This window comes from Apis cerana, linkage group LG15 (assembly GCF_029169275.1).
Source record: "Apis cerana isolate GH-2021 linkage group LG15, AcerK_1.0, whole genome shotgun sequence".
Taxonomy (NCBI): domain Eukaryota; kingdom Metazoa; phylum Arthropoda; class Insecta; order Hymenoptera; family Apidae; genus Apis; species Apis cerana.
Window position 1 is genome coordinate 1,866,374 of NC_083866.1, and position 19,264 is coordinate 1,885,637.

Genomic DNA, 19,264 nt, shown 5'->3' on the forward strand with positions numbered 1-19,264 from the left:
TATATTATGCGATATAGAATAAAATAACTTTTAAATTATATATAGAAAAAATGGTTGTATCGACAAATATTATAATTCATATATATGATCATTTTTCTTTTCTTTAATAACAATGGAAATTAAATTGTGTTAAATACATTATAATAGTTAGAACAATTCAAAACTGCAATTTCATTATTTTTTGTATCGTGTTAATGATAAGTATTGAATACATTAGCATCTGATTTTATATCATTGTCTTTTCATATTTGACCTGATTGCAATATCTTATTTATTATTATTAATTTAGAATTATTTATGGAATTATTGCTAAATAATTGTTTATAACATATTTATTTATATATTATTATTGAAGAAACTTAAAATAATTTAAATATGAATGATTTATATCAAAAATATGAAATTATCTATTTAATCATTTTATGTAATAAAAAAAAAATTCTTTGCATTCTAAATTAACTTCATTAAAATCAACAATAAAATTAACAAAAGAAGAATTATTAAAAATTATCGATTTTGTCAATATTCAACGAAGATAGACAAATAATGATTCCATAAGAAAGAAAAGAATTTAAACAGAGCGCATATAACGATGATAATAATAATAATAAAGAAACCAGCGCTTGGAAGGGAGAAACGCAGGGATGTATCAAAAGAGTTGGTAGTAGGTGTTCGACTAGGGTACCAATCAGCTGGCTTGCGCGGACAGTAGACAACAGAACAGAGTAGACTCTCCAGAAGTGACGCACGTTTTCACGGTAAGCGTACAAAAAATTATGCCTATCATTTATAATACGTTACATAATATGTGGTCGTGCACGTGTAGTTTGATATATTGCGACCGAAAGTGAAAATACATTTGAAACGTTCAACTGTTTTACAATGTTATTTTTGAATGAAAATGTGCTTATATTTAATCAAAAATTGGGTCATTCATTAACTATCAGTTTTTCTTATCAGCATAGTCGATAATTGCTTAGAATTAAAAAATCTACAAAAATATGAGTACGCAAATGTCTTACTGTGACGTCATGCGAATAAATCATGATAAATGAAAGCCAGAATATGCAAGACAGACAAGCGCCACCTCGCCTACAAAACTATAATCGATGTATTACATTGTACTCTCTTTAGGTTATGCGGTGTCAGACAAATGCAGGGTCCGCGAAAATGATGATACGTATATGTAAGAAACATCGAACTTTACCGACCGAAACTGAATTGTTTATGTGTTTCATAATAATATCGATTAATAGATCGAATTCGGCATTGTCTTAATTTTGTATTATAATTCATCCTACGTGTGCCTTTTAAATTCCATTTGAACATCAAGCATATCATTCGATGTCACAGTATCAAATAATCGATATACACATTTTGGTTATTAAAAATGATTTTTCAAATATTTGATACGATATATTATTAAGATTCGAACTTTGACTTAATATTTTCAATTTTTTATTTTTTACTTTTCTTTTGGAAATAAAACTTCATAGATAAAAATTACATATACATAACGATAAAGTGATATTGTGATCTTTTTATATACTGTATACATTGCAATTATTTATTTATAATATATATTAATAAATAAATATATTAAATTAATATATTAATTATATACTTTTAATTTACTTGACATTTATAATATAATAACCTATTGAAAGTTATATAAAAGTTACAAAATTACATACTGATCGTTATTCAATTATTTGAAATTCATATTGTAAATAAAATATATTTGAAATTCAAAATAAATATGTAGAACTTTAAAATTGTTCAATAAAGTATCAATAAAATGATAAAACAATGACTTTTATTAATTTTTAGGATGGTTATTTTATAAATTTATCAATTTTCGAAATCAAATAATTCGTATTAAAGACATGAAACTTCTATGAAGTAAATAATAATTATAAATAATTATAATAATTAAATTATTAATCTTTCAAAAATACAATCGTATAAATCGATATTAAAAGATAATATTTTTATATATTTTTATATATTACATAATAATATAATGATTATTTTTATTCATTATATTTCAATACTATTAGTTCATAGCATAAATATAATATTAATAAATCTAATTAATTTTGTGATCAATGTTTTTTTTTTAATAATATTATAACAAAATATAATTTGAGTATTTTATTATTTTATAATTAAATCGATTTTATTTATTGTAAAAGATTAAATCCATAATATCCCTCGAAAATGAGGGAAGAGAGAGTGAACATTGATGGACCTTTATGGGATCTTAGCACCTTCGTTGGAAGATGGAAACATTTCGCTTGGGTAACAGATTTTCGCACATGTGTAACTCCTGAATCGAAGTTACTCGAAGCAAAGAAGTTATGCGAAGATTATAAGTGAGTATGAGAAAACATTTTTTGAATATAGAGTAATTCATTAGCCTATTATATAAACTAGAATAGTCTACAAAAGAAAGAAATTAAAAATTTTAAATATTGAATATATTATGCTTAAAATATTAAATATAAAGTATTTGCATTAAATTCAAAAAAAACTAATAGCAATAAAGAATTCTTCAAGATATTCATTTACGTTTTTTTTTTAATTGAAAATTAATTTATGTATATGTAATAAACTATTATGATTATTATATTGTTTGCTTTTTATTTATTTATTTAAATAATGATTAAAATAAATAATAATTAAATAATAATTAAAATAATATATAAATACATATTATTGCATTTTTAACAAACTGTCAAACATAATCATATATCAAAATAACTGATATAATTTTGTACAAATATAGTTAATATCTTATTAAAAAAAATTTAAAAAAAATTGATTATTAAAATTATTAAGATTTTTTATAATATTTTCATAATTAAATAATAAAATTTTGGAAAACATATATTTTCATAACATCAATTTTTTTTTATACTTAACATAATAACTGAGATTCAATATATGATTTAAGAATAATCTTTTTTTGATGTTCTTATCATGCTCGAAGAATTGTTGTTACATAAGAATTTTATCGATAAATATAATTCGTTATGTTAAATATTCCAAAGATAAAATGATATAATTATTTACGTATAATTATTACAAAATTATTACTCATAATTTGATATAATTATTATTAATAAATATCATTGTATCTAGAAATTTTTTATTAAATATTAAATATTTTATTATAGAGAATTATAATTTAATTTTTTAAACAATTAAATTAAAAAGTAAAAATAATATTGAATAATTTATTAAATTTTTATATAATTTAAATTATATAATTTATAATATCAAAAGATTTTAAAAACTTATCATTCTCTATTAAATATACTGTTCTATTTAAAACATCGAACTGACCTTGAAACTTCTTTCACACCTTCATATTCCCCTTTCTCTCCATAAAATTCTAACAACTTTTTTTAACCCCATATACTATGTATTTTATTTTATTGTTAATTGAATTATGTGAATTCTTTATTTTTATTATATTTTTCATAAAGTAAAATATATTCTATATATACTAAATAATATAAATATAATAATTATCTTTATAATTATGTATAATTATAATATATATTTAAAATATAATTCAAACATATTTTTATGAACGTTTTATTCAATTTATCTTCAACGTTATATTATAGGTGGTTAACCATATATATAAATTATATAAGTAATAATGAAAGATAAGAAGAAACGGAAATCATAAAGATTTTGCATTCAATTAGAGTTTTATTTCAAACTTATAATAGATCATTGTACAATTACATTTGATTTTTTTTTCATTTCGGATATTACAAATATTAACATTTTTATTTTCATTTTTGTTTTTAATAAACAAACAATTTTGATATATAATTTAAAATTATATGAAATTAATATGAAACAATCATAAAAAAAAGATAATGAATAAAATAATTAATTAAAAATAATTATGGATTGTTAAATAATTAAAAAAAATTCAATATTATAGAAATAAAATATCTTTTATCACTTATTTTTCTAATAGAAAAATATATTATTCAACAATTTTAATTTTTGTAAATTAAAAAGAATTAAAAAAATTATCTATACAAAATACATATTTTATTCAATTTAAATATTCATCTTTCTCAATTATCCTTTTAAATTCTATGTTATTGTTTCAAATTTAATTTGAATTTGAATTTTATATTTCTTTAGAGAAAATTTTTAAATTCATTGCAATTTAAAAATTTTTTTTAGATATGTGATATAAATTTACACGCATCCTTGTTGCTTACTGTTTTTTTTGTGTCTACGAAAAATCAATAGTCTGTTTATCCCTTAGACTTGGGAAGGAGCCAGCTGGTACAACCTGGGAGCAAATCATCTATGCTAAGAAGCTTTACGAGTCGGCCTTTCATCCCGACACCGGTGACCTGCAAAATGTCTTTGGCAGAATGTCCTTCCAAGTGCCAGGTGGAATGGCCATCACTGGTGTTATGCTTCAATTCTATAGGTAAATTGTCTCTTTGTATATTTTTCAATATAATTTCAAAAAATGAAATTTATTAAAAAAAACTAATAAAGAAATAAAATTGATAGTTATTAAGAAAACAAATGGCTGATGTTTCAATTCAATGAGTAAATCTCTTTGCATATTTTTTAAACTAAGTAGTTTTAAAAAATAAATAACTTTTAAACTAGGTAGTTTTAAAAAATAATGTTTATTAAAAAAACAATTATAAAAATTAAAAATGATAAGTTTTTATATGAAATTTACAAATTAATTTATTTTATAATTTATACTATAAAATGAAATATTATAATAAATTTCTATATTTCTACGAAATTATTGATAATTTTTTAATTTTTTCATATTTTTTTCATATTATGCAGAAGCAATAATCGTAATTTTTGTTTATAAAATAATATTTTGTTTATTTTTATTTTTAAATTTACGAAAAAAAGAAAAATTTTATATATTATTCATTGATAACAATTGCAGAACGACTACAGCTGTGGTATTTTGGCAATGGGTGAACCAGTCGTTCAACGCATTAGTGAACTACACGAATAGAAATGCCAATAGCCCCACAACCGTCAATCAATTAGCGGTTGCATATATCAGTGCTACCTCAGCAGCTATGATAACTGCGATAGGATGCAAATCGTTTTGGGCAAAACGGGCAAATCCGCTTATGGCGGTATAAATAATTTATTTTTAAAATTTAAAAAATATAATTATTATGAAATATATACATATATATATATATACACATAATTTAACTTAATAAAATAAAAATCAATATTATATAAAATAAATATTATATAAATAATATAAAAATTTGATTATTATTAAAAATTTTTAATTTTAATAATTAAATAATAATTTTAATAAAATTTAATAATTTTAATTTTTTATAGCGTTATGTACCATTCGCTGCAGTAGCTGCTGCAAATTGTGTGAACATTCCTTTAATGCGTCAAAACGAAATCACAAAAGCGATTGAAATTAGTGATGAAAATGGCAATAAATTAACAAAGTCAAAAGTAAGTTACATTTATTTTATTATATATAAATATAATATATATAATTATAAATATATTATTATATATAAATGTAATTTTTAATAATGAAAAATAAATAATTTTTTTTTAGCTTGCGGCAGTTAAAGGTATTAGTCAAGTAGTCATCTCGAGAATTGTTATGTGTGCACCCGGCATGTGTAAGTAAAAATTAAATAAATGATAAAATATACTATGAAATATATATTATTTTAATGAAGAAATTTGTATGGTTTAGTAATCTTACCGCTCATTATGGAGAGACTAGAAAAATATGCTTGGATGCAAAAAATCAAACCTCTTCATGGACCCATACAAGTTTTATTAGTTGGCTGTTTGTGAGTATTTTTTTAATTTTCATTTTTATTTAATATATAATAATAATAATTAACAATAATAACAATAATTACGAATCGAAATATAATAGTTTAAAAGATGAATATATATAAAAAAATATATATATTCATTAATATTTCAGTCTAACATTCATGGTGCCTACAGCATGCGCATTATTCCCACAAAACTGGTAAGCTTCTATACATTTTTGCATATATTTTATTAGCATATTATTATCTTTTATATTATTTGTTTCTTATATAAATAATTAACTTAATAATACTAAAAATAATCGATAAGTTTTAAATTTATTTATATTTCAAACAAAATATAATTTATTTATATTAAAATCAACTTATGAATTTATGAAAATCATTTTTAATATTAAATATTCATTTACTGACGCAAGAATTAGTATAATAATAATATTTTAAGTATTTTATCTAAATGAATATAGTTCATACATATATTTAATATTTTATAGCTCAATTAAATCAAGTACTTTGGAACACTGGGAGCCCGAGAATTATGAACTTTTAAAGAAAAATTGTAGAAATAGAGAAATACCCATATATTTATATTTTAACAAGGGTTTATAATGCACGAAGATTGTAGTAATAAAAGATCATCAAAGGGTATTTTTTATGACCCCGTATAAGATAGCAAGTTAATTATTAATGGAATTGAAAAAGATTTTACATACTGTAAATCGCCGGAATCGTAGTTTTCTGCTGGTTCAGAGGATAATAACTCGTTCCGAAAAGAACAATATGTATGACAATATTGCATTTGAAATAATTTTTATTTTATATAGCAATACAATTTATTTATAAGTTTTATTATACATATGTATCATGCATTTATTGTCCATTTTTACATTTTTATCAATAATGATTATGTCTTAATATGAATAATGAAAACTATCATACCGTTAACTATTTTCTTATACGCAAAACATTTCAAACGGCAATAATTTTTGTTTCCATTAAATTATGAAAATACAATCAATAATTTTATTCATTTAAACAATATATATATGATAATGATTTAAAATATAATATCATAATTACAAATTATATTGTTAAACTCTGCGTTTTAGAACTTAAATAATTGTCCATTTTTTATCGTTTTATTGTTACTACCTCCTTAAACTGTTAAACGTTACAAAAAATGCTGCCACGTATGTATATTTTAGTAATACTATAATAAACACTCTGGAAACTAAATTTAAATGTATTTATTTTATTTAATCTTAATTTACAATTGATTATATAATAATGTTACAACGAACATATAAATAAAATAACAATAGAAAATAATGCAATTTAGAACATGTATAGATATATATATATATATATATATATTACGTAAAAAACTATATATTTGGTCGAGAATGCGTAGGTTGATTTTGTTGTGGCATATAACCGATACGTTCTTGAATTTCGCTTTGCGGTACTTTACCACCCCACGAAGGAGGATTAAATGTTGGCGGTCTTTCTGATTCTTTCTTAGCTTCAAGAGCTTTCCTCATTGCTTCATATTCTTGCAGATCATCTAATCGTAAGTCGATTCTTGTTGGACTTCGTCGTATCATTTTAACTAAGAAGAAGTTCAATGCACCTTTTTTTTCAATATAAAAGTATTCACTGCAAGCTGATGATTCACTGGAATATGAAGAATGTTAGTAATAAAAATCAAAAACATTTATTTTTTTTAATCCTTAATACTAGATACATAATTATCTATAGCATATCATAACATAATAATTTATTTTAAAATATTTTTAATACTTCTAATTTTAATTAAAATTTTTTTATATTTCTGATTTTAAACTGTTAATTCTTATTAAAAATAGAAATTTTAATAAATTAAAATTTTTTTATTGTATTTCGTATTGTGTAAATGAAAAAAAAATCTTTTTATATATATTATACATATTATAGTATTTATACATATTACACAATACACATGGAATAAATTCATTATAGAACTAATAAATATATTAAAAAATAAAATAAATATGATAATAAAATTGATTTAATAGAAAAATATTAATATTTAAATTGATAAAATATAAAATATTTAAAATGAAAATAAATTATTTATACGGGGTAAAGAACCATATAAAGACACCCCTGAACGTTAGGTTAAGATGGCGGATTACAAGGAATAGATAACTGGCCAGTAATAATTTTAAAATAAATAATACTTTTAAGAATGCATAGATTACTGAGCCATTTATATTCGCGAAAATGATATTTTTCCTACGATATTTCATACGAATAGTTCATAGATTCGCATCATTTACAGAACTAGCGTGAAAATGTGGGTACAACAAGGGATTTGGCCGCCGTAAACACGCTTCTGATCGAGTGCTACAATTTTCGTTAATTTTGTCACGGCGGCAAGCACTCCTTTTTAGTAAATTGTAAATAATTGTAAATTAAGCACCAGGCAACGAAGCACCAGCACGAAAGGATGCTTTACTTGGAAGATTATGTTGAAAGTACGTAAAAACGAGGCATGCTCTGCTTACCCAGCTTCTCAAGAAAGTTACTAACCTTTCCGAATATACTCTCTCACACAAACATCAGAAACATTTCTCAAAGCGAATATTTTAGTTAATATTATATTATCACATATAATTATTTAAATGCTACCTTTTATTTTAGTGCCAAATTAAATACCGCGTAATATGAATAATTACTTGACATACTGTTCTTCATAAATTTTAGGTTAGTTGTATGTTTTCTAAATAGTCTATAATTTATTTGCTCTTACCAATATATTTTGGAGTTAAGTTGTAATTTGTAATATTTTTTATGATTATAATGTTAATATTATAATGATTAGAATAAATAGATAAATATTATTTATTCTTCTATATTTGATTCTTTTAATTCTGAGTTTGTTTGGTTATGTTGACCTTCTTCTTTTGCGTTTCAGTGATCGAGCACCTTCCTCAAGAATTAAGAGACCGGTTCACAGAAATGAGAGAAATGGACTTAGGTGTACAGAGTATGTACTCAATTATATAATATTTTAAATTTATATTTAAATTTTACATCTATGAATTTAAATCTACTTTTATTTAAAATATATTTATGTTTCTTGTGAATTATGTTAATAAATGAATAATGAATAATAATTATTACAGATTCAATGGACAGTTTAGAAAAAAAAGTAAAGATTTTTTTCGCAAATGCAAAGAAAATGAAACCTAGTGAAAAAGAAGCAGAATATGAAGCTATTAGAAGAGAATATTATAAAACTCTGGAAGATGCAGATGAGAAGGTGCATTTAGCCAATCAGATGTATGATTTAGTAGATAGATATTTGAGGAGATTAGATCAGGAACTGCACAAATTTAAAATGGAATTAGAAGCAGATAATAAAGGTATTACAGAAATATTGGAGAAGAGATCACTGGAATTAGATCAACCACCTACAAATAGTAGTCAAAAAGAGAATCGATATAGCTTTACAACATCCAGTAGGTCACGAGACAATCATAGTCATTGTACGTATTCCTTCTAATTATATATTTTATTTAATATAACAGATAATTTATATTTATATAAATCATTATAGCTCGGGCAGAAAAAAGAAGAGATTCAAATGCATCTTCTACATCAATAGAAAAACGCTTAGCTATAGAAAAAATTTCACCAAGTCTTCCTGAATCGCGACCAGCTTCTGTAAATTCAGGACCAATTATTGCCGCTACTAGCGTGCCATCTACCCCTACAGCAATCGCGAATTCTGTTGGTTCAGTGAGTTATAATCTCGGTCATATAGGAGCTGGTGGAAATGCCATAGCAGCTGCAGCATCGCAAGCAATTGCTGCGACGCAACAAATGCAACATGGCAGACGTACTGCTAGTTTAAAAGCTAGTTATGAAGCCATCAATACTGGAGGTATACATGCAGCCGAATTTAGTAGAGAATTAGCTGGTGCTGCCATTGCAGCTATACAAGAAACAAATAAAAAACATAAAAAGTATGTATTAAAAGATTTCTATAATATTTATGAAAAATTTCGCTTTCAGTTTCTAAACAAATGTTATTTCACATTTTAGAAAAGTAACAACTGCTGTACCAAGTTCAAGTGTAGTTGCTGCCTCAGTTCAACAACCAGTATCACCTCCAGTTATAACTACAAATACACAAGTCGTAGATTCTGATAATCCAGATTGGACTTATGATCCAAATGAACCAAGATATTGTATATGTAATCAAGTATCTTATGGAGATATGGTTGCCTGTGACAACTCAGACGTAAATTTCTATTTCTTATTATATTATATTTCTGTATCAATCAAATGAAAATATTTATATTTAATAATCAATTTTTCTTTTATTATTAATTTTTTATAGTGTCCTTTTGAATGGTTTCACTATCCATGTGTGGGTATCACTGCACCTCCAAAAGGAAAGTGGTACTGTCCTCAATGTACATCTTCTATGAAGAGACGCGGAGGTCGAAAAAACTGATTGTGCTCTAATCAGTGCAAATATAATGAGAAAAAATTGATACTACCTCTTAGGCATTGTCCGTCAAGTACCAACTTAGTTAGGAAGCTATTAATTCTGATTTTATATGACTTTTTAAATATGTTTAAAGTTTAAGTCATGATCTTATCTGGTCTTGATCTTGTCCCACAAAACTTAAATTTCTGTTTTTACAGCAGAAAAGAGCAGTTTTTTTTTTACTGCGTTTTGTAGACATAATGAAAAGATCAAATGGTGTAAAAAGTTGGCTTTAAACAAATTCTGTTACATAAAAAAGATTTTGACGTACAAATATTGCAATTATTTTTTAATACTTTTTGCACCATTCTATACCGTGACCATTAGATAGTTTACAAATTTACATTGAAAAATGATCTTTTCCTCTGGTAGAATACAATACGATCCATTGACTGAAATACCAGAGGTGATTTTCATTGTGAATTTTTCGAAATTTATGTTTTTAGTTCACGCAATATCGAGCAATTTTCGTATATTTACGTCCTCGTGTTAGTTCAGACGTGCTTAGTATCTCGCTGGATTGACGACTATGCGAGCAATAACATTTTAAGTGTTCTATGCTTTAAGAAAGAAACAAAACAAACGAAAGACAGAGAGATAAAAGCGATAACAAATTGTGAGAATACTACTTTCGAAATGAAGGAATGTAGCAACTTGATGTATAAATAAATTGAACAATGCAGATTTATTATTTGTGTTATTGACGTTCATAAATGAAAAATAAAAAAATAATGATAGCTTCTATCTGTTACCAATGAATTATACTAGATTCAAATGTCATTTTTTTGTTTTAAAAGAAATGGAATCCTATTTTATGTGAAGAATATCACAAAATCTCATAAAAAGATATAATGCGATCGTAAAAATTAAAAATATTTTGATTATTAAATAAATATATTATTAAATGGCATATAAAATGTCATTGCAACATCAATTATATTCTCGATTGATAATTTACGACCATATTGTATCTCTAGATGAATTACACTATGCTAGAATATTTCATTTTTAAAATTCAAGTATTTTATTATTTTTAAATCACTTTCAATGTTAAAATGATCTGATTAATTAACTTATCAAAATATCCTACTCTTTAAAAAAGAATGTCATATTAATACAACTTTCATTTTCATTTATTTTATATTTAAAAATAAGAAATATACTTGTTGCTGAAATTATAACAAAAAAGAACAAACTAAAAGGAAAAACTAGTATAATTATAATGTTGATTCAGTGATTCATGATAATATTACCAGGAACCTATAATTATTGACCTTCTTCACTTCAGAGCACGTCTGACCTTGCTCCTTGTTCCACTTCGAACATTTTACTATTTAAATGAGTAATATTGCGACACGCTTTTTATACATAAATGAAGACATAATTATGATCGGAAGTAATTTACACTAAATTACTTGGCAATACATTCTATATTGTTTTATTATCACGGAAAGGATTATTGCTCCTTTGTTTGTAAAAGGTCGCATATTATTTTCGTTCCGAAAGAATGTACGAGTTAATGCGCTTCTCTAAAATGTGCTGCAGGATATTCTCGTTGTATATAAGGGAAACTTATTGAGTGAAAATTTTATTATTTCAAGTGTTTTGAGTTAGAATATTTTTGATATTCGATCATGTTTTATATATTATACGCAGTTTTGTTTGTGGGTATTTTGAGAAATTGTATTCTGGCACAAGATACGATTACTTTTGACAGTACAACCATATCGTCAAGTATGCAGAGAATTTAAAAAAAATTAACAAATTGTTTTTTGTTATGTAAAATCATTTAGATGATTGAACATTGAACATTTTTTTTAAAACTTCAATTTTTATAAGTTATTAAATTATATTATATTATTATATTATTATTCTATGAATTTTTAAGATAAATTTTAAATTTTTTTTAAATTTAATTTTGAAATTTATTATAAAATAAAAAGAATTTATATTTTTAGTTAAATACCTTCCAAAATAGAATTTGTTTTTACTATAAAAATTATTATTTAATATAATATCTTAATTTTGTTGATTTATCGTTTTATTATAGATATATTATATATATATAAAATATAAAATTAAATATTTTATCACAAATTTTTTCATTTTATATTTAAGATCAAAATACAACATCGTGTTGCGTTTTAAAGAATAATTGTCCATCTATCAATCCAGGAATCGATTTTCGAATTGTTAATACGGTAAATTATTTATTATTTAATATAATTTAATTATTTAACATTTTATGATATTTATTTTTTTAAATAAATTTTTAGGTAAATCCAAAGGTATGAATATTTAAAAAAATATTTTTAATTGTTTAAGGGTTCTAATTGTTCCGAAGGGCAAGTATATTGTTGTTCATCTAATTCGCAAAACTTATTCGACACTACTTGCGGTATCAGAAAAATCTCGCCATCTTCACATCTTCAAGGTCAAGCCAGTTATGGTGCATATCCTTGGCAAGCTGCACTTTTAACAACTAACAATAATTATATTGGTTCTGGTGTACTTATTACATCAAATCATGTATTAACTGTAGCTCACAAGGTAACATCTTACATGTAAGTGTAAGATTTAAATTTTTATTTGAATTTTACAAAATTTTTTTATTATTATTATATATCTTTATATCTTATTTAATAAGCAGAATATAACATTTTGATTAAAAATATTTGTTCATAGAAATGGTGGACTTAAAGTAAGATTAGGAGAATGGGATAGCCAGTCTACTAATGAACCTTATCCATATCAAGATTATTCAATTAAAAAAATATCCATACATCCTGAATTGAATTCTCTTAATCTTCAAAATGATATAGCAGTAATAACTTTAAATAATACTGTTCCAATTTCAAGCAGTCCTAATATTAACACTGCATGTTTTCCTACAGCAATACCTGCAGCTAATACAAAGTATGTAAAAAATCATTTAATGTTAATTTTTATTTAATTATTTAATATAACTTTATTTAATATAAATTCATTTTTTTTTTTCAAGATGTTGGGTGTCAGGTTGGGGAAAGAATGCATTTGGAACAAATGGCAAGTACCAAAGTATAATGAAAGAAGTAGATGTACCTATTGTTGATCAATCAAAATGTGAAAATGATCTACGGAAAACTAGACTTGGACAATACTTTATACTAAATAAAAGTAGTTTTATATGTGCAGGAGGAGAACAAGGAAAAGATGCATGCACAGTAAATGATTAAATTATAATATTAAAACTTAATTTTAACAAATATTTTAAATATATTACATAATTTATATTATTAAATAAATATTATTTTATTATTTTAAGTTTCCTGAAAATAATCTTTTTTAATCAAAATTTTTTTAGGGTGATGGAGGTTCACCATTAGTATGCCAAAATGGAAATGGACAATGGCAAGTGGTTGGAATGGTTACATGGGGTATTGGTTGTGCAACTAGTAATGTTCCTGGTGTATATATAAATGTATATAATTATATTTCATGGATTAAACAACAAATAAATTAAAGTAAATAACTATATATTATATAAACTATATAATATATATTTTTAGTTATATATTAAAGTAAATAATTATATAATAATTACATATACTAATATTATATAAATAATTATATATTATACACATAATAAATTTAATTAATATTCAATAATTTATTTAAAATATTGAATAATATATATAATGCATAATATACATAATATATAATTATACATTCTATGAATCTGCGAATATACTTTCTTCTCACCGATTTTGATGACTTTGAAATATATTATAAACATCTTGAGTAACTTTTTCTTTGACACATAATCAACGATTAGCTTTTAACTTTCGAATTATTCACAAAAATCTTTAATATTATATTATTAAAATATTATTATTATAACTATTATATATCTATAATTGTGTATCCTTCATAATAAAAATTAATAATAAAAAAAAAATTAAACAAAAGATGACAAGTTTTAAATCATTTTTTACTGAATTTATGTTATTTAGGTTAGATTATATAATAGTAAGTTTATCAGAACAATCAAAATCAAAATAATTTATTCATCTAATTGAATTTAGAAACTGAAGATATAATTTTTTGCTTATAGTTTATAGAAGAATATATAAATAATCCAGATTTGATGAAAAATTGAATATTAACGACACATGCTGTCATGGATGCACATATATAACCAAAATTCAATATAGTATAGCAATTTTTTTATATGCAAAAAATTTATAAATATTTATTGTTAACATACAAATAATTTTTAATAAGTTAGTTTCTTTCGTAAAATAAAATCAAATTTTATTTGAATATATTATAATAATTAAAAAAAATATGAATAATTTATAAACATATAAAATATCGCTAAAAATGATTCACATGCCAGCAAAATTTTCGTACGTATCATTTCTAATACTACGTGTACCAGAGTTCGCTCTATCCATATATTTTGATTACCAAAAGTTTTTCGTAAATAATTCGAAATTTTAAAATTAAAATTATATATAAGAAAAATAAATTGCTCAAAATGTGTTTAATAACATATTTCAAATTTAAGATCGATGAGAAAAGAATGTATCAATAGATTGATCATACTTATATTTATATAAGGTTTAGAAAGATTTTTATTTTTCTAATATTTTATAATGCATTCGTATAAATATACTAAATTAAGTACATATATGCATATTTATGAATTATTAAATATATTATTATTTATTGGAAAAATAATTCATTTCTTTGGAAAAATAATATATTATTTAAAAATGAAATATAACATAATTAAGATTAATTTTTTTTTAAAAATTTTTTATATTCTGATTTTACTTTTCTGATAAAAGTAATATTATAAAAATGTATATTTCATTTTTATATGTGCGTTATATGTGTGTTATATGTATTTAGAATATATGTAATGATACATCTATTTTATTTGTTATGCGTTATCATTTATAAAGTATGACTGTTAAATAAATCGAAATTTCAAAACTGATTATATATTTGAAATATATCAAAATATATTTTATCTAATTATATAAATTTTACATGAAAAATAAGCTTAATATATATTTTATAAATAAAACATTTCAATTTTTGAAATAGTTATTACTTTTATTGATGAGCTAATTAAAAATCGAAATAAAGTCGAAGTATTAACAATAACAAAAAAAAACGGATAAACTTAAGTAAATTTTAAATAAAGGTCAATTCATGAAAACCGTAAAGTGCATTCTACGTAAATACGTAAATTATAGATAGAGAATAGAGGGCTTATCGTATTTGACATTTGTGGGAGGAAAAGTACTGATTGTTTACAATTTTCTAAAAACTTGGCAATCCGGAGAAATAGGTAAATGATAATGGATGCCAATGTAGATGATGATGGAACACATAGCGAATTAGGTATGCTTTTTTATATAGTTTATATTTAAACGTATTTAATTTTCCTTAATAAATTATAGGTTATGTATTGAGTTTTTCACATATTATTCTAAAATGAGGAAAATTATTCTTGTCAATTATTTATAAAATATAAATTATATTTTTAAAATGTTAATGATTTTATATATATATTATTTTTATATAATAACTTTAATGTCATTGTATTATTGCATTATTTCTATAAATCACTCTAGATTTTTTTTGTTGATGATAAATATAAAAATATTTTTATTATAAAGGAATAAAACAAAAAAATAAAAAATTTATTTTATAGAAAATCCAGAAAACAGACAAAGTAATGATGAGGATTATTCAGAAGAAAATACAGATGAAACATCTATATCTACTGAAAGTACTTTTGATTTGACTCTACCAACAACACATTCTGTAAGTTTTCAATACATATTTATATATTTATATATTATTTATAATAAATAATTATAATAATTATTTTTTAATTTTAAAAAAATTTTATTTGAATTGTATTTGAAATCTTATTATTGATAATAAATTTTTATATATTATATATTAAATTTTTTTTTAAATTAAAAATTTTTATAGAATTGAATTTATTTAATAACATTTGATCATTTTAATAATATATAAATATATTACTAGTATTTAGGACATAATTTGGAAGAACTTAGAGGAAGGACAATATTAGATGATGGACTTTACGTAAATTTACCATTGTTAGTAAAACAGTCTGTTATGTTATTTCCTGGACAAACATTACCAATGACAGTATTTGATGCACAAACCATTGATATGATAAGGACATGCATTGAAAATGATCGGACATTAGGTGTTGTCTGTTTGGGATATGATAAAATGGTACCAATAGGTACAACTGCAGAAATTTATGAATGCATGTATGATCCTGATCAAGGTTTTCGTTTAAAAGCTAAAGGTAGACAAAGATTTAAGATTTTGCGAGTTATAATTCAGGTAAGTTTTAAAATATATAATAATTTAAAATATAATATTGCAAAATATCTAATAATCTAATAAAAATTAAATATTAAGAATAATAATAAGTTATATATATATAATAAAATTATAAATATAAGAAATAGGAATCTTGCTTTAATAAAATAATATTTTTTTAAATAGGCTTTTTTTATCTTTTATATAATTATTTCATTCTTATATATTTGAATATAGTGTTATGCATTGTAATAATTTGTTTTATGAAATTATATGATATAATATTATTTATAATTATATATATAATAATATAAATAATATTATAATTATATTTAATTATTATTAAAATATTTAATTGTAGGGATATGATAAAATATCAGCTCATGTACAAGTTTTACCAGAAATAACTCTTGGACCACCATTTTTGGATGAACGTTTAGCATCATTAGATCATTTACGAATACAACCGAAAAGTGAGGAAGATTTTAAAAAACAAGAAAGAGTAGAAAATTTAGATGCTATAGTAACTCCTTGGCCTGCTTGGGTATATCGGCAATACGATCCCTTAAGACTTTCATTAAAAATACGACAACGTTTACAATTTATTGAGAGTAGTATGTATTTTTTGTGGTATTTTAATTAATTTTTGTATTGTTTTTATATTTATATTTAATATAATAAAATTTCATAATTTTTTTATAATACATTATTTTAATTTAAGATTATTTGATATATTTTAGAAGGAAGTAATATACCAGAAGATCCTGCAGATTTATCATTTTGGGTTGCTCAAAATTTGTTATTAGATGACAATGAAAGAATCGTTTTATTAAATTATGATTGTGCAATTTCAAGGTTACAAAGAGAAATAAAATATTTAGTAGAAGTATGTACAATGAACATCTATTAAAGTTTTATAAATATTGGCATTTTTAATTTTAGAAATAATAAATAATATATATTATTATTTTGTAGGACAAAATATTTGTTTGTTCTAATTGTGATTCTTACATTGGAAGGCAATCACATATGTTTCCAATGAGTAAAGAAGGTCCACAAGGTACTTATTGTAACCCTTCTGGAATTATACACGAAACTGTAACTTTATATCATGCACAAGGTCTTGCATTGAGTGATAATCCATCAATAAATTATACATGGTTTCCAGGGTAAGAATTATTTTTTTCATATATTTTTTTTCTTTATTTTTTAAATTATTATTTAAATTTTAATTTAATTCATTTTTAGATATGCTTGGACTGTCGCAACGTGTAAAGATTGTGATAATCATATGGGATGGAAGTTTACAGCAGTTCAGAATAATTTAAAACCTAAAGCATTTTGGGGTTTGTTACGTAAAAGTTTGAAAAGCAAAGAGAAGTGAGCAAACCAAAATTTAAATATATTAAATATATTATACCGAGAAATTCAGTGATTTGGAAGGATTAGTTTGGAAAACCCAGTGCATATTTCCCATAGTTTTTTAGTATTATATGACTATGTGCAATTGTTTGTACTGCTTAGTTTTTGTGAGCTATCAATAACAATAATGTTAATTTTTCTAATATAAAAAAAGACTACAAAACATACCAAAATCAGAATAACAAAAAAGTTATTTACTGTAAACATTGAATTGACTGAAGTATGATATATGTAAATTTCGATATTTAAGAGTATATAGAAATTAATTTTAAAGCTCCATGTGAAACAAAGATTGATATAAAAATGTTTTAATGTGTATACAATCTTATTTCACATCTATATTAAACTTTAGAATTTGTAAATTGAATTGAATGGTTCGATCATATTAAAAAGATACATCAATTGTTATTTTTGCAAAAGCAGTTTATTCTGCTCAGTATGTTTTTTATGAGTATCTAGATAATATACAATTCATAACTTAAATTTTTTATGTAACTAGTCATTATGGGACATGTACATCCATCTTTAATATCAGTATAGTAATATAATAAGAATTTGTCAACGTACCTTGCTAAGAAATTCATAAATCAGAAGTTGCTGATGTTTAATAATTAGATACAAATTTTTTATGAATTATTTTCATTTAATATGATGATAATGATAAAAAGTATTGAAAAGAATGAAATAGTATTGGTTTTTCTTATTAATGTATAATATTTACATGTTTTCCTTTTTATATCATTATTTGGAAAATGCATGTACAGTTCTAAAATGAGTTTAACATCATGTCATCATTATTATACTGAACTTCAATAATTATATACAAGTTATAAACAAAGATATAATACATGTTATTGGAATATGATATTTTGTTATTTGTACATCAGAATTTAATAAATGTGAATTTAACGTGAAACACTTAATTATTTACAAATTTTATGATTTATTATTATTTAAAAAAAATTTTAAATATATTTAAAAAAATTATTTATTGTATTTTAAAAATAAATAGATATATGTAATAATGACAAAAATTTTATATGAATACGAAGAAAAAAAAATTGAAGGTGAGTATATATAGGAAAGTAAAAAATTA

At 22.7% G+C, this 19,264-nt stretch overlaps 4 protein-coding genes and 1 long non-coding RNA gene across 7 annotated transcripts; 4 read left to right on the forward strand and 1 right to left on the reverse strand.

Moving 5' to 3' along the window:
• Positions 1-600: 600 nt before the first annotated feature.
• LOC108000768 (sideroflexin-2) lies at positions 601-7,082 on the forward strand. Its single transcript, XM_017061357.2, has 9 exons — positions 601-758; positions 2,196-2,375; positions 4,301-4,471; positions 4,961-5,159; positions 5,380-5,505; positions 5,615-5,681; positions 5,759-5,858; positions 5,999-6,046; positions 6,341-7,082. The coding sequence occupies exons 2-9, from the start codon at positions 2,221-2,223 to the stop codon at positions 6,453-6,455; spliced, it is 981 nt and encodes a 326-aa protein (XP_016916846.2). The 5' UTR covers positions 601-758; positions 2,196-2,220; the 3' UTR covers positions 6,456-7,082.
• On the reverse strand, positions 7,079-8,961 carry LOC108000769 (uncharacterized). 2 transcript variants are annotated; one of them, XR_009832793.1, is made up of 2 exons: positions 8,638-8,961; positions 7,079-7,520 (listed from the first exon to the last, which is right to left on the reverse strand). It is a non-coding gene; the product is annotated as an uncharacterized LOC108000769 (long non-coding RNA). The 2 variants fall into 2 exon arrangements; XR_009832792.1 differs by lacking the exon at positions 8,638-8,961 and adding an exon at positions 8,308-8,602.
• On the forward strand, positions 7,520-11,074 carry LOC108000767 (inhibitor of growth protein 3). 2 transcript variants are annotated; one of them, XM_017061354.3, is made up of 6 exons: positions 7,520-8,362; positions 8,803-8,874; positions 9,014-9,376; positions 9,448-9,856; positions 9,936-10,134; positions 10,234-11,074. In XM_017061354.3, the coding sequence occupies exons 1-6, from the start codon at positions 8,335-8,337 to the stop codon at positions 10,348-10,350; spliced, it is 1,188 nt and encodes a 395-aa protein (XP_016916843.1). In that variant the 5' UTR covers positions 7,520-8,334; the 3' UTR covers positions 10,351-11,074. The 2 variants fall into 2 exon arrangements, with proteins under 2 accessions (XP_016916843.1, XP_061941374.1); XM_062085390.1 differs by lacking the exon at positions 7,520-8,362 and adding an exon at positions 8,536-8,591.
• Positions 11,075-11,201: 127 nt separating this feature from the next.
• On the forward strand, positions 11,202-14,333 carry LOC108000782 (phenoloxidase-activating factor 2). The gene is made up of 6 exons (XM_017061392.3): positions 11,202-12,120; positions 12,505-12,587; positions 12,712-12,950; positions 13,072-13,302; positions 13,388-13,589; positions 13,730-14,333. The coding sequence occupies exons 1-6, from the start codon at positions 12,021-12,023 to the stop codon at positions 13,886-13,888; spliced, it is 1,014 nt and encodes a 337-aa protein (XP_016916881.1). The 5' UTR covers positions 11,202-12,020; the 3' UTR covers positions 13,889-14,333.
• A 1,174-nt stretch (positions 14,334-15,507) lies between these two features.
• LOC108000777 (protein cereblon) lies at positions 15,508-19,084 on the forward strand. The gene is made up of 7 exons (XM_017061383.3): positions 15,508-15,780; positions 16,094-16,206; positions 16,438-16,767; positions 17,108-17,360; positions 17,487-17,632; positions 17,722-17,915; positions 17,995-19,084. Exons 1-7 carry the CDS (start codon positions 15,732-15,734, stop codon positions 18,128-18,130), a joined length of 1,221 nt encoding a protein of 406 aa, XP_016916872.1. The 5' UTR covers positions 15,508-15,731; the 3' UTR covers positions 18,131-19,084.
• The last annotated feature ends 180 nt before the right edge of the window (positions 19,085-19,264 follow it).